General features: G+C 44.1%; 1 protein-coding gene and 1 non-coding gene across 2 annotated transcripts in view; both read right to left on the reverse strand.

The window, feature by feature from the left end:
• The window catches only part of LOC124553492 (protein PRRC2A-like), a 1,723,518-nt gene that overhangs the window by 515,465 nt on the left and 1,186,691 nt on the right, over nucleotides 1-21,362 (reverse strand). The window contains exon 25 of the mRNA XM_047127347.1: nucleotides 14,853-15,024. Within this exon, the coding sequence (XP_046983303.1) occupies nucleotides 14,853-15,024 (172 nt within the window). The remainder of the gene's footprint in view (nucleotides 1-14,852; nucleotides 15,025-21,362) is intronic.
• Nucleotides 12,689-12,763, reverse strand: Trnaw-cca. The gene has a single exon. It is a non-coding gene; the product is annotated as a tRNA-Trp (tRNA).

Consider the following 21,362-nt stretch of genomic DNA (forward strand, 5'->3'; position numbering starts at 1 on the left):
GATAAAACGAAACTGCCAGCAGCAGGAGATTGAAATGAAACTCAGCTTTTACATCGTACAGCGTATCATACAAAAGAGATAAACAAAACAGAATGTTCAGAAAGACCCATGCCAGTGGCTTCATTATGGCAAGAAAACTGTAGAGAAATATTAGAGATTAATCCCTCTAACTAAAAATCATCTTATCTGTAAGATCTTGGTTGACATATTTGTCTCATAATGGGCTCCATCACGTAAATAAATAATCAAAAACCATCCCAAAAAAGAGAGAGAAGGAAAACAATGCTTAGGAAACATTTTCACTTTCATTTACCAAAGATGGAATTTTATATTCCACCATCTGTAAAAACAATCACATAGTAACTATCTGCATAATGTATAAATATTTTTAAGAATTCAATCACACAATGAAAAAGTAAGATATCAAAAAAAAAGCACAGCAACCTCAGAAAGTAAATACCCACTTCATTTACATGAGCTTCTTTTCTTCCAAATAACCCATGCATTACAAGATTTGAAAATGAACAAACAAAGATCTTTCTCATGTTCTCATCATAGAAGCATCAAGAAAGCAATAAATCAATAATCTGTTAGCAATTGTTTCCCTGGATACTTGGTGAAAATTATATTGCAGCTAACACACAACTGTATCAAATATAGTAACTGCAATTAAATTTGTTCTTATTAATTTTTAATTACAGTCAATGGGAGAGCACTATTTCAATGACATTGTTTTTCAGATTGCAATAAATACTTATTACAGCACATAAAGAGACAAAAGATTTCTTGAGGAGCTGAAAACCAAAAGAAATTCAATGAAATATATTGTCAAAATATATTTTCTAATTACAGAGAAATATTGAGATATTAAAGATGGTGAAGTACATTAGTATAGCCAAACAAAACACATAAGCGAAATTATGTAACAAAATTGTTACAAAAGACATAGAAATTGACTGCCTTCTTCCATGATGATGATATTACATACACTTAGGAAGTGGTGTGAATACAGTTACACAAATGTACATCAGTTAGATATCACATAACGAAAAAGAGCCGCAGTATTATAAAAAATATGGCTTTTTGCTGCAGAAAGCACAAATGAAATTATTGAAATTCATCATTAAGAATTCATATAAAACTACAATAATACTCCGTTATTAATGCACTAATACATTTTGTTGTGATTCAATAATTTATGCATTTTATGCACTAAAATTTGTTATATGATTATTTGACAGTAGACAGTCAACTTCTGAAGTCACTCTAATGGGAAGGAACAATAAGCAATACATTTAATGATAGAGATATCAAGATAAGCTTTATATGGCAAGTTAAGATTAGTTGTGCAATAAAACTACCTAAGGGACAGGAAATGATGTTTAAAATGTGCTGTGTAGGTGCAATTCTCTTTACTATCTACGGCGCAAACAGGGATGTACAAGGGAAGCAGAAAGTGTGTAAGACAATTTCCATTGCTGTTTTGCATTCTGTGATGCTGGCTCTCTCACCTTATTCTCATGACCTCTATGCAAGATATACAATGATGAGAGCAGACTAATCACACAATCTTCTTTGAACACAGGTTCTTTAAACTTCCCAGCAGGGGTTTGTCGGAACTATGTTGCCTTCCTTCCGGAGATTCCCATTTATGTTCCATGAGCAGCTGTGTTACACCTTCCTATGAGCCATACCATCCTGTTACAATCCTAGCAATATGTCTCTAAATTTGTTCCATGTCTGCTGTCATGCCTAATTGGTAATGATTCGAAACACTTGAACAATAATCTAGAATTGGTCACACCAACATCTTGTATGCAGTGTCATGTACAGGTCCATTGCATTTTCCTAAAACCCTGCCAACAAAGCCAAGTCTTAAACCTTCCCTTTACTGATTATATATGCTTGTCCTATATCATATCAGATCAGCCAAATGCTTATATGATGTCATGGAACAAGATGTTCAAGACTAATTTTGCAATTAGACACTATGGGCTTCCTTCTCTTTCCTATAGACAGGATCTCACATTTAAAGATTGTTACCACTCACTACATCAAATGCAAATTCTGTCCAAGTCCTTTCTGCAGTTCCTTAAAATCGTCTGAAGGCCAAACTTTGCAGTAGACAATATTGTCAGTGAATATCTCTTAGTACTGCTGATCCTTTCTGGTAAATTGGACATTAATTCCTTACTGAAAAAGTTCGAAGCTTTATTAATACTTAACCAGTTTTGATGGAATAAAAAACATTTTGTTCTTTAACTGATGAAACTTGTTGCATGATGTCTCACTTATGTCACTGTAGGTATCAGTGGCAGCTCATGACACAACACCTAACCTTGCGTGAGGCATCTCAGCTGGCATCCCGACACCAAGTATGGCTGTCTGCATTGCAAGCACATAGATGTTATCAAAATGAAAAAGGTCCTCATGGCTCGATATATATAAAGACTATAAGGAATTGCCACTTCAAAATAATGGGCACAGCATCTGTACCAGAGCTGTGGATGCACATTCACAGACAAAAATGTGGAAATGGTTCAAGTAATGATCACTCAAATTCGTCAGAAATCACAAAGACAGGCATGAGGGTGGTTTAACCTAACTCACGATTACAACTGTTCTGAAGAATGAGCTTAATTTTCATACAAGGGAAGGACATTACTGTAAAGAGTTACCATGAGAAGACTGTGACCATCAGCTGAAATAAGGGAAGGTGATGGTTTCTTGGTATGAATATTGAAAGCCCTGGGTTGATTCCAACCAAATTTGGCACAGAAATGGCAGACCTCATGAGTATCAGACTGGTGATTTATAACTTCTTAGTTCCAATAGGGGCAGAGATACGACCAAAAATGCCTTTTCGGCTGCCCTACACAACAGGCATATTGTGTGGGAACAGTATCAGCCTGCCAAATAAACCTGTTTTGCAGGACAGCCTACAGGTCAGGGACAAGAAATAGTTTTCTGTCCCCCAACATGTAGGCTGCCCTGCATGAAAGATATGTTGTGTTAAGACTAGTATCTGCCTGTTTTATTGGACTTTGCTGCAGGGGCTACAAGTGTCGATGAGCGTGGCTGGGGACAGGTTGAGACAGATAGAGTGAGGGGAAGGACGAAATGGACTGAGAGAGAGGTGCAGGAGGAGATGTATGTGTTAGCTGGAAGGTGCAGAGGGGTAGTGGGCAGGTGGAAAAGGAAGAGAGGAGGGCAGAGATGGAAAGAGAGTGGGGGAGCTGGAGATGGTGAAGAAAGATATGGTCAGAGAGAAGTAGCAGAGGAAACAGACAAAGAGAGAGGCAGGAAGCCATGGAGACAGAGGTGTTTTTGAGGCACTCAATATTGTGGTCATCAGCGCCTATACTAGTTCCCAATCATTCCATTCCCAGTCTCGCCACATCTTGAATGATGCTGAGATGGTGAGAACAACACATACACCCAGACCATGGGCAAAGAAAATTCCCAACATGACTGGGAATCGAACCCATGTTCCAGAGGCAGCAACACTAGCCACTAGACCACGAGCTGTGGACGGGAGGGGGAGGACGAGATAGACAGATAGAGGTGGGAGGATGAGGTGTGGACAGAGAAGGGGAGGAGAAGTTATTTTTAGCACACAGGTTGAACACATATGAAAGTGAGACCCTGTGGTCAGATGGGGACATGTTGAGTTAGGTAGCGAAGGGTATGGACAGAGCAAGGGGGAGAACGAAATAGACAGAGAGAGGGGGGCAGAGGGAGATGCATGAGTCAGCTGGAAGGTGCAGAAGGGTAGTGGGCAGGTGGAAAAAGGCGAGAGGAAAGCAGAGACGGAAAGAGAGAGGGAGAGGTGGTGATGGTCAGAGGGAAGTCAGGGAGAGAGAGAGGGAGAGGTGGTGATGGTCAGAGGGAAGTCAGGGAGAGGGAGAGGTGGTAATGGTCAGAGGGAAGTCAGGGAGAGGGAGAGGGGGAAACAGAGAAGGAAAGGAGGAGATGTGTTCAACATATGTGTCGAATACATATGCAGGTAGAGCGATGGGCAAGAGACTAGTTTTCAGTGAGATCATGTGGTCAGATGAGGTTGTGTTTCATGTTGCAGGGTCTGTTAACTGGCACAACTGTTATTATTGGGAAACAGAGGATCTGAGGATGGTTGTCGAAGAACCAACATACCCAAGGGTCACTGCATGTGTGGCATGACATCCATGTTGTCTACAAATGGGTCCATATCTTATTGGGGACACAACGGGCTTGAAGGCTACATTCACGATATTGTCCACAAGGGATGATTACAGTGACCTACTCTTTATGCAAGAAAAGGCCCTACATCCCTTTTCAAGGCCTGTCTTTACGACTGTAAGGTGGTTAATGTTTCTGGTGAAACATGTCTGCTAGGATGATGAAGCTGGAGTTACTGATTTGTTTTGAAGCTGACACTGAATGGGCAGGTTGTGGCATCGGGACCAGACCTTTAATTGCTTAGCTGGCGCCACACTGGTGTAACCTTCTGATCTCAAAAAATAGAGTTCTTGCCAGCTACGTGGGAAGACAGTGGCCAAACCCTGCCTGCTGAGACACAGAAGTTGACAATAGCTTTATGCTGACAGCGGTTTGCTATTCAGGCTCACTGCCAAACATAGGAAAGATGGTTCTCAATGTACCTCTACGCATGCACAGGAAAGAAGAGTGACAATTTAAAACCTGAATAGTTTTTACTGTTTGTCACCATTTTCAGTAATTTATCAAATTCTCTCAAAATGTCGGTAGCCGAAATCTGTTTCCAGGTATTGGTTCCTCAATATCTACACATCTACATCTATACTCCGCGAGCCACCTTACGGTGTGTGGCGGAGGGTACTTATTGTACCACTATCTGATCCCCCCTTCCCTGTTCCATTCACGAATTGTGCGTGGGAAGAACGACTGCTTGTAAGTCTCCGTATTTGCTCTAATTTCTCGGATCTTTTCGTTGTGATCATTACGCGAGATATATGTGGGCGGTAGTAATATGTTGCCCATCTCTTCCCGGAATGTGCTCTCTCGTAATTTCGATAATAAACCTCTCCGTATTGCGTAACGCCTTTCTTGAAGTGTCCGCCACTGGAGCTTGTTCAGCATCTCCGTAACGCTCTCGCGCTGACTAAATGTCCCCATGACGAATCGCGCTGCTTTTCGCTGGATCATGTCTATCTCTTCTATTAATCCAACCTGGTAAGGGTCCCATACTGATGAGCAATACTCAAGAATCGGACGAACAAGCGTTTAGTAAGCTACTTCTTTCGTCGATGAGTCACATTTTCTTATGTAAGAAATCATCATGAAGTTTCTTTTGTCTAAGGAATTTTGTTAATGGTGTCAAATGTGACTGTAATTTCAAGGAAGTCTAAATAAAACTGATAAGGAAATCATGAATACACCAGCGGGTTGCCTGTTACCAAAGCGTCCTGAAGCAATTATCTGATTGTTTGCCATATTCTGTGTTTCTTTGTATGCGGCACATGATGTATACATCTCCTCGCATGGCGATCCTGGGAAGGTTAGTTGTGTTACAATGGCTAGACATCCATTCTTCGGGATGCTGGATGGCACATCTTGCACCCTCAAATGTCCTGCAAAGAGCCCTGGCCTAACTGCCTTCGACTTCTTCCTCTTGGGTGAAAGGGGAATTTTATTGTACACAACCAAAACCTGTTGACAAGTTGGAGAAGTGAATTCGCCAAGTTCTTGAAAACATGCTACTAGATTACCCACAGAAGTATGTCACAAATGTCCAAATTCCTTTACAGAAACTGATGAATAATTGTGGTGCTTATGCGGAATTTTAACAATGCGTAACTATTCTACCGCTTTAAGGAACAACATTTTTCATGTTGTATCAAAACTGGTTATTTATTATTTAAGTTATCACCAGTTTTCAGTCGGAACTTAATTTCTCCCAAGCCTGTATAATGAGAATGTTCGAGGTCTTATTATGCATTTTTGGGGCACACCCGACGTTACTTCCGTCTTTGTAGAACGTTCATCATACAGTGCAATGTGGTGAGTTCTCTTGGTCAATAATTCTTCGAGCCAACCACATACAGGCGAAATTAATGCTGGGCTGGAAAACATTTCATGCACCTTACGATATGCAATTGAACGTACATCATCCACCCAGGGGTGCAGATGATGTAAGTTGGGTAGTCTGCATTAAGGTGATTTAAATATTTTTCAGGGCATGGAATCAACCAGCAAACATCTGGCGCTGTTAAGCCCAGACCTTATCGAGAACTTACAGAATCTCTGTCAAGGCGACATTTAATTGATTTACATCTGACCTCGCTATTGTGTGGCACCTCATACATTTGGGCTTACCAGTGTCAGTGAAAGCTCGAGAGAGACTACACGTGTAGACATGAAGATTTTAAATGTGGAGAAAGCAGAAGCCACTTTAAATTCAGCACTCTCTGGAAATAGCCAGGGCATTGTGCCACATATGAGAACAATGTTGACATAGAAAGAATTTCAGCATGCTGGAAAATGGGTCTCCACAGGTAGCCAAAAATCTAGAAGCACATGGCAAGCTATAGGCTAACAAATACAGTACAGGTACTAATTAACCAATGCTGAAGCTAAGCTGTGAATGAAGAAAAGGCAGTGAGCACCAACTGCCTACACGACAAAGCACAACAGAAGCCAATTGTAGCAACTGTTCAGTTATTGTATCTAAACTATATCGCCATGAAAGCTAGGTACAACATTATTTGCAGTATCACACATCATGGCTGTAGAGGTATTCCATCACATCACCACCCTATTCGTTAGTGCAGCCAATCAAATCACTCAGAATATGTCATGTATGGTGTAAAAATAACAGGTATAAAAACACATCATCCAGAGTCTATATCTTTGATCGGTGGGTAAGTAAAATTTGTTGACTTTTCATGTTATAGTAGAAGCTTTTGTAAACTACAAAATAACGAATATCCAGCTATATTATAAGATAACAATGTGAAATTCATACTAGAAACACTCGCTGTCGTTTGGTCTAATTCCGAAATTACGCTGTTGGCAATTAAAACTGCAACACCGGTAGGTACAGATCAGGGACTTGCCACAGTGGTAACACCGGTTCCTGTCAGATCACCGAAGTTAAGTGCTGTCAGGTTTGGCTAGTACTTGGATGGGTGACCATGGAGGTCTGCCGAATGCTGTTAGCAAGCGAGTGTATTCAGTCCTTGTGAGGGCAATTTAGGAGATATTCGATTTAGAAATAGCGCTTCCAGTCACAATGACTGACATTGGCTTCGAGCTGTGTGCTGACCACATGTCTCTCCATATGGTGGTTACCAGCTGTTAAATTTCTGGCATGTTAAGGCCAGTGGCTGTGTCCTATCTTTGCTGTCTCTGTGAGGTTATCTTTCAGCAAGATATCACAAGACCACCACCAGGGTGACACGGCGGTCGATCAGTACAATTGCGCCTTTCGAGGCCTGTTCAGATGGAGGAGGAGAAGGGAGTAAGTATACCAGGTAACGCAATTTTAGCTACTGCATGTATACAGTAAAGCAGGAAGAATACACCATTGCATTTGTACATGACCTGGTGGCATACAATTTAGTACACAGAGATGCCACTTCCAGCAGAATTGATGGCCGCCTGACAGGTGCAGGTATGTCATTCTGTGCTGCTTCAGCTCTGTCCAAGTCTTCATCAATCACAGTACCTGGCAAGTCGTGTTGTTCCAGTCTTTTGACCACCCATGAATAGATGTCATTGGGGGAGGGGGGGGGTAACAGATCTGGAGAATGTCCTGGCTAGTGCAGTTGTAGAACACCATTTGTATCGAGGTATGTCAGGTCAGGGTAGGAGACATGTGGTCTTGTGATATCTTGCTGAAAGATAACCCCACAGAGACAGCAAAGATGGGACACAGCCACCGACCTTAAAATGCCAGAAATTTAACAGCTGGTAACCAAATTACCAGCTATGTGAACCAAGGGTGATCGTGTTGTATACCCAATGGCACTACATGGCATCACACCAGGAGTTGGGGCCATATGGTGATGACAAATGCAATCTGCAACATTCTTTCTCCTTGGAGCCTCCACACACAGTTATGTCCATTGTGATTATTAATGTAGAAAAGGGAGTCTACTAGAACAGACAAAGTGGTGCCACCCTTGTGTTCAGTGTCGACACTGTCAGTGCACAACTCTCTGCTACCACCCCAAGGAGAGCAGCAACAATGGTCACCTTGGTGTCAATGCAAGGTCCTCCATATGTCATCATACCGATTCTGTGCATACTTTTCTTGAAACAAGCCCATTTACTGAGTCGTCCTACGTGACATAGCTGTACAATCCCTCATGTCTAAGTGAACAGCACGTCTAACCTCTCCAGCACCAGTCACATGGGATTGTTGAGACCCTGCACAGCATTCAGTATGAGCCTCCTGAACCCATCAATTACTTATCTGCACAACAGTCACAGTATCTCGAGAAACATGAGCAGCAATATTGCAGAATGATAAACCACTTTCCCAACAGATCGTGATCCTGCCACTATCAAATTCCGACATGTGCTGGTGCCGAGCGAGGTGGCGCAGCGGTTAGCACACTGGCCTCGCATTCGGGAGGACAACGGTTGAAACATGCGTCTGGCCATCCTGATTTAGGTTTTCCGTGATTTCCCTAAATCGCTTCAGATAAATTCTGGGATGGTTCCTGTGAAAGGGCACGGCCAACTCCCTTCCCTAGTTCGATGGGACCGTGATCTCGATGTTTGGTCCCCTCCCCCAAATGAACCAACCATGTGCTGGTAGAGGTTTCTGCTTCCTACATGAGGCATAATATGGCCTTCTCACAAATAAAGAACTTTCAAATGTGATTTATGAATTAGAAACCCATTACATAATTTCTCCTTATATATGGAATGTACAGAAAGCTGCATCTGCTCACTTTCTGCATTTGTACATGTACACGTGTAGTACACTTGATGGCCATTTGACATTTGTTGCATTCGAACTTTGTGGCGTTGCAGTTTTAATGACCCACCAGGTTAGCTGAGAGCGCTAATGCTCTGCTCCCTGGACTCGGGTAGGCATGTCGACCCAGAATCGAATCCGCCCAGCGGATTAACGACGAGGGCTGGTGTGCCGGCCAGCCTAGATGTTTTTAGGCGGTTTTCCACATCTCACTATATGAACAACGGGCTGGTCCCCACCACCCCCACCTCAATTACACGACTTGCAGGCATTTGAACACCTTCACACTATCCCGTGGATTACACTAGATGCAGACAGCTGGGGTACACTAATTCCATCCCAGGGGTTTCGAGGTGGCGGCAGGATGGGTATCTGGCCACCCCTTAACATTCACATTGCCAAATCCGTACCTAACCACACTGACTCTGCACAACCACGGGATAAAGGCGCAAGTCAAAGAAAGAAAGAATGAAAGTATAGTTATGTTAATAGAAAGTGTAGTTACATTAATAGAAAAGGCACAGACTGTTGCAATTTTTTTCTTTAGTGATATTTCTGAAAACAGTGACGGTGCACTCGAGCCCTGATGGACAATATACTATTTGTGTAATCCTTTTATCTATTACTTTGCATATAGCAGGGATGGCAAATAGTATTGGTTTTCCTCTAATGTGGAGGGTGCCATGCTGAACAGTTGCCAACCATCTACAGGAGCAGACAATGGGGTGGATGGAAAGAGGCAGAATGACAGAGAAAGAGAGAGGGAGAGAGAAGCGCTCCCTACCGCCAGTGGTGGCGGCCTGCGCGGGCTGCTGGTGGCCGCGGTGGTGGTGGTGCTGCGGCCTGGGCAGCACCGGCTGGTACACCACGTGCGGCACCATGGCGGGGTACGGGTACGCGAACAGCGGGGGGCCCGCCACTGCGCCGCCGCCCTTACCTGGGGGCCGTCACACCACACCACAACGTACCACACCGTACTCACTACGCTCTGACGTCTGCATCGGCTAACAGACACATTAGGTCCGGCACATCACTGGGCCTGCAAGCTACTACTCTGACAATTTATAAGCAATAATTAAAAACTGAGCTCATTAGTCCAGGCCGAATGGTAACCATACTACCATGCAAGTCATCACAATTACCTAGGCAGAAATAATGTTCATCATCAGAGCATCATTACTGTCGCTGGGGTCTGTTTGTCACTGTTGTACACTTTGTCATCATCACCATGTTCCATTTTCTTTGGTAACTGAAGAAAACTTCACGAGCAAAGATCGCTGAAAAAGCACTTTATTGCTTGACTGGTTTCGATAGGGTTGTGGCGTCTCTGGCACAGAGCGCCATATCTTTGACTCTTGGCTTCTTTGAACTGCTTTTGTTCTATCTCTCTCTCGGCGCGCAACTTGTGTTTCTGCCATGTTTGTTCTTCTTGCCTCAGTGTCTAATAAATGCATATACGATATTTAGAGTGTGTTATTACCAACCAACCATACGTGATAACCACAGGGCTATGCTGCCATTGCCGGGTCCGCATAAGGATGAACGTAAAATTCTGTTGCAGATTGACCGATGACAGCATAGCTCTGTCGAAACCAGTCATCCAGTTAAATGTTTAATTAATTATCTTGACTTCTGAAGTTTCCTTCAGTTATTGCACATTCCAAATCGCCCCCATACTGACAATGCCAGAGCGTTTTTCACACCTTTGCTCTCTTTCAAAGTTGTCCATTTCTTAATTGTTGTTATTAACGTTGTCATCATGATCGTCATTTATATTGTCATTGTCCTACTTCACTCTCTCTTTCCTTGCTGTCATGTATTTCATTATTATCGTCCTCTGAGTTGTCATTGTCCCTTTCATTGTTGTGGTCTGACTATAGTCATCACGTCAATTGTCGCAGTCTACATCATTATCATCATCTCTTGCATTGTTTTCCTCTATTTCAATGCCGTTTGTTCATTGTTGTATATTTTATAATCTATTTCACTGTTAACATCACCTATTTCCACATAGTATATATCGTCGTCATGTCGCAGTCATCGTCTATTTCTGCATGGTGTACTTTGTCGACCATACTTCGACATCATCTATATCATCGCTTTCCTCTAGTTTCCCATCGTCTGTTTTGTCACATTTGATGCCTTCAACATCGTCAATCTCAGCTTCGTCACCTATTTCGCCATCGTTTTCGTCGTCGTCGTGTTCCTCTATTTTGTCGTCTTCAGTTTGGCTGTGATCGTCGTGTAATACGACATCGTCTCACTCTTTGTTGTCTTCCATTATTTTCCTGTCGTGTTTTGTACTGTTGTCGTCTATTTCAACGTCGTTTATTTGGTCGTCATTGTACTGCTTACGTCGTTACCAACTGTTGTCATCGACACTATTTTGATTCTTCATTCTGTCTTATGAAATCGTCCTGGTCAATTTTATGTGATCACATAATTGAGGATGTCCCTTCATGCGTTATCAGCGCAAGAATGTGTGTGTGTGTGTGTGTGTGTGTGTGTGTGTGTGTGTGGTTTCTCACTGGTCACTGCACGTTACTACCACAACACGTACAACACTGAAAAAGAAAATACATCAAGTTTTATATCCAAAAGGCACGTAAAGAAGTTTTTCTCACATTAAGGCTGCACTGCAGAAGAAGTATTATCCGTTCTGCGGAAACATAGTTATTATTTCCCACAACATAAGAACAGGCAATTGGCCCCTGGAAACTTAAGAGACACAGGGAAACCAGTGCACCAATCAAAACCACTTCTCACAAATCGACGAGCCAAATGAAAAGTTAGCAAATTTATGTAATAGAAAGTTACTCGGTAACAATGTGGAGAAATGAAACCAATGATGATGCCTTTTGTTAGATTAGGCAGTACATGTCTGGGGTGAATACGAATCACAGATGCACAACAGGCGATATTTTAACCGAATGGATCATTAAGCAAGTAACTAGGCATCTGTACGGGAATAGCAAGAGCATCACAATGTAGTCTGGCAGGGCTTCACTTGGTGATGAACTGATACTGCTCTGAGTCGATATGAAAACCAGTTTTCGTTGTAATTTTTTTTTATGCTGTCCCACGTGTGTAGAGGTGACAAGGTAAAGCAGATATTCTTTCCTTTGCCTTCCAGTTGTGATGATGGCGAAAGCTGACAGACACTGGTTAGGAACGTAAAACAGTTTCTGTTATTGTGCCAAAGAAAATACTGAGTTTACAGTATAAAGTCAAACACTATCTGGACGACAGAACTTTCTTTTTTTTTTCTTCAAAAACTTAAGGTAGAGCTTCTCTGGACAGTACCGAGACGCAGCATGGCTGAGAGAACAGAGAAGTGGCTCATTCCGTGCCAAATGGTCTAGCCTCCCCCCTTTAGCGTCCCACATTTCGTCGAAAGTCCAACACGTACCAAACGTAACACCAACAATTTCTAGCTCTTAGGTGCAGCACTTTTCTTGAGACACTCGTCCAAGTGAGGGTGGTCGAAATCTTCTGCACAACATATTTCGTCATTTCTGACAAATGATTACAAAGTTGATTAAATCTTTTTCGTGTTATTAGCCGAGTCGTCTCGCCGCAACGTTTCGACAAGTTTTCTATTTCTTGTCGTCTGGTGAACTGTCGGGTCATGACCGGTTTGTCCTTTTATAGCCTCTAGATCGCAGACATCTCTTTTTCTGAATGAAATTTTCACTCTCCAGCGGAGTGTGCGCTGATATGAAACTTCCTGACAGATTAAAACTGTGTGCCGGACCGAGACTCGAACTCGGGACCTTTGCCTTTGGCGGGCAAGTGCTCTACCAACTGAGCTACCCAAACACGACTCACGCCCCGTCCTCACAGCTTTACTTCTGCCAGTACCTCGTCTCCTACCTTCCAAACTTTACAGAAGCTCTCCTGCGAACCTTGCAGAACTATCACTCCTGAAAGAAAGGATACTGTGGAGACATGGCTTGGCCACACAGCCTGGGGGATGTTTCCAGAATGAGATTTTCACTCTGCAGCGGAGTGGGCGCTGATATGAAACTTCCTGGCAGTTTAAAACTGTGTGCCGGACCGAGACTCGAACTCGGAACCTTTGCCTTTCTGCGGGCAAGTGGGTAGGTAGGAGACGAGGTACTGGCAGAGGTAAAGCTGTGAGGACGGGGCGTGAGTCGTGCTGGGGTAGCTCAGTTGGTAGAGCACTTGCCCGCGAAAGCCAAGGTCCCGAGTTCGAGTCTCGGTCCGGCACACAGTTTTAATCTGCCAGGAAGTTTCATCTCTTTTCCTGATGGCCGCGGTGAGGGTTGGGGATGGGGGCACCTGTGTAGAGGGAGGTCTAGGCGCCGAGTCTGGGAGCTGCCTGTCTATTCCGTCCGTTGCCTACGCAACTTTCGAATGAAAGCGTTCCTTACGAACGCCAATACCCATAGGGAGTTCCGCTAGAAAGCGTTGTCCCAGTCGACAAAATCATTGTGTAGTCTTATTTCCACTGGTTCTTTGATGACTGAATGCCAGAATTCATTAGCTTAGCGTACTACCTTTGTCTGATCAAAAACAAACTTGCGTCCTTTGTTTATGCCGTGCACTGCCATTGCAGGCTTTTCAGTCTGACCAAGGCAAACACTTGTTCTGAACAGAACTGTGATATGCATCGCTGCGTCTGCCCAATGTACCGCCATGCCACACTCGCAACAGATGCTGTAGACACCTGGTCATGCAGTCCATCGGGCAGATACTGTGATGCATCTCGCAGTGCTGTTCAGAAAACGTGTAGAGCGTTTGAGTCAGCGAAACTGACAAGTCTGCAGTTGCGGAGTACAACATCAACAAAAGAAGCACGTTTGTTTTTGAACAGACAACGGTGGTGTGTCTAGGTAATGGATTGTGGCATTTGGTCATCAAAGAGACAGTGGAAATAAGCGTGCACAGCGATTTTGTCAACCAGGATAAGGCGTTAGTAAAAATACGCCAGGAACGCTCGGATGAGAAAGTGGTGGAGGCAGCGTCAACTCCACCCTGCCAGCATTGGGACTTGACACCTGGAACCAACTTAACACTGCCACTACTGGGAATCGACCTCCAGAGCCAAGTTCACCCTGCCAGCACTAGGACTCGACATCCGGAGCCAATTTCATACTATCAGCACCAGGAATCGATACCTGGAGCGAACTTCACGCTTCCGGCACTGGGATTAGACGCCCAGAGCCAACTTCATCCTGTCAGCAATGGGACTCGACACCTGGAACCAACTTCACCCTACCACGACTGGGGCTTGAGCTCCAGAGCCAACTGCACCCTGCCAGCGCCAGTATTTGATACCTGGAACCTATTTCACCCTATCGCGACTGGGACTTGAGCTCCAGAGCTAACTGCACCCTGCAAGCACCAGGACTTGACACGTGGAACCAACTTGACCCTACCATGACTGGGACTTGAGCTCTGGAGCCAAATGCAACCTGCCAGCACCATGAATCGACACCTGGAACCAACTTCACCCTACCATGACTGGGACTTGAGCTCTGGAGCCAACTTCACCCCGTCAGCTTCGGGACTCGATACCCGGAGCCAACTCCACTCTGCTGAAGGCACGCGATTCACTCTCCTGTTGATCTCTTGGGAGAGGACTGCGTAGTCCAGTGTCTGTAAAGGGATGAACTGAACACCAACACAACACCAATTGAAGATGGCAAATAGGAAAGTCATTGAAATGTTGCGACAAGACGACATTACGTCTCGGTTGATAAGCCAAGTTTTCATCAATGAAATTCGTCAGGGAAGCCTGGATTCCCAAAAAATTACATAGTGGTAAAGAGTGGTCTCCCCTATGAAATTTGCTGCATCAGCTCACTGCAAAGTGTAGTTAGTAGTCAAAATACAAACTGAATAGTGTGATTACTGTGACCACTAAGTCTGTAGGATGGCTCACCTAGAGGCCGCTCCAGGGTCTTGGACGGGGTGCGAACCACGGGCAAGCTGGAGCGCTGCTTGCCGCCTCGTCGGAAGCCCGTCGAGCTGGTCTCCACCTCCGACATGATGCCCGGGTCGTCGTCGAACAGCATGGCCGACGGCAGCGGCGGGTACCCGCGCGGCAGCGGAGACTGCACAGGGCACACGGCAACGCGTCACAAACAACACTGCAAGTCCAACTCTACACAAGGCAGCAGACTAGCCAGCAACACAAACAATTCCAAGCCAAACAGCCCTCTGCCACTCATTCCCCACATCCAATTCTCCGCACAGAAGCAAGAACTGGGAATCCACACCACCACGTGTTGAAAAACCCTCCAGCACTCACTCACTCACTCACGCACTCCGCAAGCCTAACGACACTGATGAGCCAAAACATTATGACCACCGCCCACCACGACACTGGACCCCACCTGGTGGCGCTGTGGGCACGTGACGCAATAACAAAAGCATGTGAGCGGAGCAGACACCGACATGGGATCAGCCTACATCTACATATACATGATTGCTCTGCAATTCACATTTAAGTGCTTGGCAGAGGGTTCATCGAACCACAATCATCCTATCTCCCTACCATTCCACCCCCGAAAAGCGCACGGGAAAAACGAACACCTAAACCTTTCTGTTCGACCTCTGATTTCTCTTATTTTATTTTGATGATCATTCCTACCTTTGTAGGCTGGGCTCAACAAAATATTTTCGCGTTCGGAAGAGAAGGTTGGTGACTGAAATTTCGTAAATAGATCTCGCCGCGACGAAAAACGTCTTTGCTTTAATCACTTCCATCCCAACTCGCGTATCATATCTGCCACACTCTCTCCCCTGTTACGTGATAATACGAAACGAGCTGCTCTTTTTTGCACCCTTTCGATGTCCTCCGTCAATCCCACACCGCGCAGCAATATTCTAACAGAGCAAGAACGAGTGTAGTGTAAGCTGTCTCTTTAGTGGACTTGTTGCATCTTCCAAGTGTCCTGCCAATGAAACGCAACCTTTGTCTCGCCTTCCCCACAATATTATCTATGTGGTCTTTCCAACTGAAGTTGTTCGTAATTTTAACACCCAGGTACTTAGTTGAATTGACAGCGTCGAGAATTGTACTATTTATCGAGTAATCGAATTCCAACAGATTTCTTTCGGAACTCGTGTGGATCACCTCACACTTATCGTTATTTAGCGTCAATTGCCACCTGCCACACCATACAGCAATCTTTTCTAAATCGCTTTGCAACTGATACTGGTCTTCGGATGACCTTACTAGACGGTAAATTACAGCATCATCTGCGAACAACCTAAGAGAACTGCTCAGATTGTCACCCAGGTCATTTATATAGATCAGGAACAGCAGAGGTCTCAGGACGCTTCCCTGGGGAACACCTGATATCACTTCAGTTTTACTCGATGATTTGCCGTCTATTACTACGAACTACGACCTTCCTGGCAGGAAATCACGAATCCAGTCGCACAACTGAGACGATACCCCATAGGCCCGCAGCTCGATTAGAAGTCGCTTGTGAGGAACGGTGTCAAAAGCTTTCCGGAAATCTAGAAATACGGAATCAACTTGAGATCCCCCGTCGATAGCGGCCATTACTTCGTGCGAATAAAGAGCTAGCTGCGTTGCACAAGAACGGTGTTTTCTGAAACCGTGCTGATTACGTATCAATAGATCGTTCATTTCGAGGTGATTCATAATGTTTGAATACAGTGTATGCTCCAAAACCTTACTGCAAACTGCCGTCAATGATATAGGTCTGTAGTTCGATGGATTACTCCTACTACACTTCTTAAACACTGGTGCGACCTGCGCAATTTTCCAATCTGCAGGTACACATCTATCGGTGAGCGAGCGGTTGTATATGATTGCTAAGTAGGGAGCTATTGTATCAGCGTAATCTGAAAAGAACCTAATCGGTATACAATCTGGACCTGAAGACTTGCCCGTATCAGGCGTTTTGAGTCGCTTCGTAACTCCTAAGGTATCTACTTATGCTAGTAGCTGTTCGTGTTTCAAATTCTGGAATATTCCATTCGTCTTCGCTGGTGAAGGAATTTCGGAAAACTGCGTTCAATAACTCCGCTTTAGCGGCACAGTCGTCGGTAACAGTACCATCGGCACTGCGCAGCGAAGGTATTGACTGCGTCTTGTGTACTTTACATACGACCAGAATTTCTTCGGATTTTCTACCAAATTTCGAGACAATGTTTCGTTGTGGAACCTATTAAAGGCATTTCTCATTGAAGTCGGTGCCAAATTTTGCGCGTCTGTAAATTTATCCAATCTTCGGGATTTCGCGTTCTGCTGAACTTCGCATGCTTTTTCCGTTGCCTCTGCAACAGCGTTCGGACCCGTTTTGTGTACCATGAGGGGATCAGTTCCATCTCTTATGGGCTGCAAATGGGGAAATCCATTGAGATAAGCGACTTTAACAAAAGAAAGATTATTATTGCGCAGGGACTGTGAACGGTTATCTCGAAAACGGCGAAGCTGTTGGAATGTTCGCGTGCTACTGCCGTGAGCATCTACAGAAAGAGAAAGGACAGTGAGACTACCACTAAGCGCTAAATGATTGGACGTCCACGAATCTTCACAGAACATTGGGTTCGGAAGCTTGTCTGCTCTGTAAACTAGGATAGATGTTGATTTGTGCCATCTCTGCCGAAAAGAGCACAATGCCGGTGCACGCTCAAGTGTTTCGGGGCGCACCGTTCATCGTACATTGTCGAACTTTGAGCTCCTCAGATTAGATTACATTAGTTTTTCGTTCCATAGATGCTGGGGAGATTCTCGTGGATGTGGAACATATCAATATTTATTTTAAGCTGAAATAACAATACTAATAGTATGAATATATTAGTTTCTATTAAAAAATTCGTCAATGGAGTAGAAGGAGTAGGCCACTAGTAAGTCTTTCAGTCTCATTTAAACTTATTTTTATTTGTAACCAAATTTTTTATGTTTGCTGGCAAATTATTGAAGATCCGTGTTCCTGACAAGGCAGCCTCCCATCGCACCCCCCTCAGATTTGGTTGTAAGTTGGCACAGTGGATAGGCCTTCAAAAACTGAACGCAGATCAATCGAGAAAACAGGAAGAAGTTGTGTGGAACTATGAAAAAAAATAAGCAAAATATGCAAACTGAGTAGTCCATATGCAAGATATGCAACATCAAGCATAATGTGAGCTCAGGAGCGCCGTAGTCCCGTGGTTAGCGTGAGCAGCTGCGGATCGAGAGGTCCTTAGTTCAAGTCTTCCATCGAGTTAAAAGCTTACTTTCTTTATTTTCGCAAAGTTATCATCTGTCCGTTCGTTCATTGACGTCTCTGTTCACTGTAATAAGTTTAGTGTCTGTGTTTTGCGACCGCATCGCAAAACCGTGCGATTAGTAGACGAAAGGACGTGCTTCTCCAGTGGGAACCGAAAACATTTGATCGCAAGGTCATAGGTCAACCGATTCCTACACAGGAAAACACGTCTGATATATTCTATACGACACTGGTGACGGCATGTGCGTCACATGACAGGAATATGTTGTCGACCCACCTAACTTGTACATTTGGCAATGGGTAAAAAGATCCTCCTACCTTGACCGATTTAGGTTTTCTTGTGGATGTGATAATCACTCCCAAAAAAATGATGAAAACATAAGAGTTTGTCACATAAACTGCAACAAATGAATGCAACAGTTTCACAGTCGCACATTTTTTCCCTGTGCTCTGTCAAAACATATGTCTTTAACGTTTTAAAATTTTTCCATGTGTAGACCGCCAAATCCTGCATATGTCCAAGCAAATCTGAACATTTCCTGGAATTTAGGAGAGCGAAATTGATTTTTTGAAAAATTACAGTTTTCACTCGAGGGAAGACTTGAACCAAGGACCTCTCGTTCCGCAGCTGCTCACGCTAACCACGGGACCACAGCGCTCCTGATTTCACACTACCCTTAATGTTGCCTATCTTGCGCATGGACTACTCAGTTTGTATTTCTCGCTTATTTTTTTCATAGTTCCACACAATTTCTTCGTGATTTCTCGATTGATCTGTGTTCAGTTTTTCAAGGCCTATCCACTGTGCCAACTTATAACTAAATCTGAGGGGGGTGCGATGGGGAGGTTCCCTTGTGAGTAGTGGACCCCTTTTTGAACTGAAGTAAGTGCTTTTAAGACGTTGTGCAGATCATTTTTGTTCCTGGCATTGTATGTATGAACAGAGCTATTTGTTGGAAAAAGAGGTATATTATTTAGGACAAATTTCATTAAGGAGTAAAAATACTGAGAGGCAGTGGTTAGTGTACCCAGTTCTTTGAAGAGTTTTCTACAGGACGTCCGTGAATTTACTCCACAAATAATACGTGTTACACGCTTTTGCACTCTGAAAACTTTTGTTGACTTGAAGAGTTACCCCAAAATATTATACCACATGACATTATGGAATGAAATTAGGCAAAGTGTGCAAGCTTTTTCATTTTTATGTCGCCTATGTCAGCTAACACCCGAATTGCAAATACAGATTTGTTAAGGCGTTTCTGCAGTTCTGTGGTATGCTCCTCCCAACTGAATTTATTATCAAGTTGTAATCCCAGGAATTTAAGACTGTCAACCTCTTCTATCTGCTCTTCTTCATACTTTATGCATATGCTGGGTGGATACCTGTTACAGGTTCTGAATTGCATATAGTGAGTCTTTTCGAAGATTAATGTCAGTGAGTTGGCTTTAAACCATTTATTAATATCCATGAAAATATCATTAGCAGATCTTTCTAGAACTACACTCGACATACTATTTATTGCAATACTTGTGTCATCTGCAAAGAAAACGAACCCTGCTTCCGGCAGTGTAACTGATGAGAGATCATTAATGTACAAAAGAAAAAGCAATGGCCCTTACATGGATCCTTGTGGGACACCACATGTAATTTCTTCCTATTCTGATGATGACAGATGACTTACTTCTGACATCATTTGTTTCCTGTTAGCGAGGTATGACTTGAACCATTTTTCAGCACTGCCCGTGACACCGCAGAATTCTGTTTGTGCACCTGCACAGAAGAAGATGGTCAAATGGCCGGTGAGCCTTAACTATACTACTGGCCATTAAAATTGCTACACCAAGAAGAACTGCAGATGATAAACGGGTATTCATTGGACAAATATATTATACTAGAACTGACATGTGATTACATTTTCACGCTATTTGGGTGCATAGATACTGAGAAATCAGTACCCAGAACAACCACCTCTGGCCGTAATAACGACCTTGATACGCCTGGGCATTGAGTCAAACAGAGCTCGGATGGCGTGTACAGGTACAGCTGCCCATGCAGCTTCAACACGATACCACAGTTCGTCAAGAGTAGTGACTGGCGTATTGTGACGAGCCAGTAGCTCGGCCACCATTGACCTGAAGTTTTCATTTGGTGAGAGATCTGGGAATGTGCTGGCCGGGGCAGTAGCCGAACATTTTCTGTATCCAGAAACGCCCGTACAGGACCTGCAACATGCAGTCGTGTATTATCCTGCTGAAATGTAGGGTTTCGCAGGGATCGAATGAAGGGTAGAGCCACAGGTCGCAACACATCTGAAATGTAACGTCCACTGCTCAAAGTGTCGTCAATGCGAACAAGAGGTGACCTAGACGTGTAACCAATGGCACCCTATACCATCACGCCGGGTGATACGCCAGTATGGCGATGACGAATACACGCTTCCGATGTGCGTTCACCGCGATGTCGCCAAACACGGTTGCGAGCATCATGATGCTGTAATCTGAGCCTGGATTCTTCCGAAAACATGACAGTTTGCCATTCGTGCACCCAGGTTCGTCGTCGAGTACACTATCGCAGGGGCTCCTGTCTGTGATGCAGCGTCAAGGTCTCCGAACTGATAGTCCGTGCTGCTGCAAACGTCGTCGAACTGTTCGTGCAGATGGTTGTTGTCTCGCAAACGTCCCCATCTGTTGACTCAGGGATCGAGACATGGCTGAATGCGTTACAGCCATGCGGTTAAGATGCCTGTCATCTCGACTGCTAGTCATACGAGGCCGTTGGGATCCAACACGGCGTTCCGTATTACCCTCCTGAACCCACCGATTCCATATTCTGCTAACAGTCATCGGATCTCGACTAACGCGAGCAGCAATGTCGCGATACAATAAACCGCAATCGCGATAGGCTACAATCCGACCTTTATCAAAGTCGGAAACGAGATGGTACGCATTTCTCCTCCTTACACGAGGCAGCACATCAACGTTTCACCAGGCAATGCCGGTCAACTGCTGTTGGTGTATTAGAAATCGGTTGGAAACTTTCCTCATGTCAGCAATTTGTAGGTGTCGCCACCGGCGGCAACCTTGTGATTATGCTCTGAAAAGCTAAACATTTGTATATCGCAGCATCTTCTTCCTGTCGGTTAAATTTCGCGTCTGTAGCACGTCATCTTCGTGGTGTACCATATGTAATGGCCCCTAGTGTA

The sequence above is a fragment of the Schistocerca americana genome, chromosome 11 (assembly GCF_021461395.2).
Source record: "Schistocerca americana isolate TAMUIC-IGC-003095 chromosome 11, iqSchAmer2.1, whole genome shotgun sequence".
NCBI classification, from domain to species: domain Eukaryota; kingdom Metazoa; phylum Arthropoda; class Insecta; order Orthoptera; family Acrididae; genus Schistocerca; species Schistocerca americana.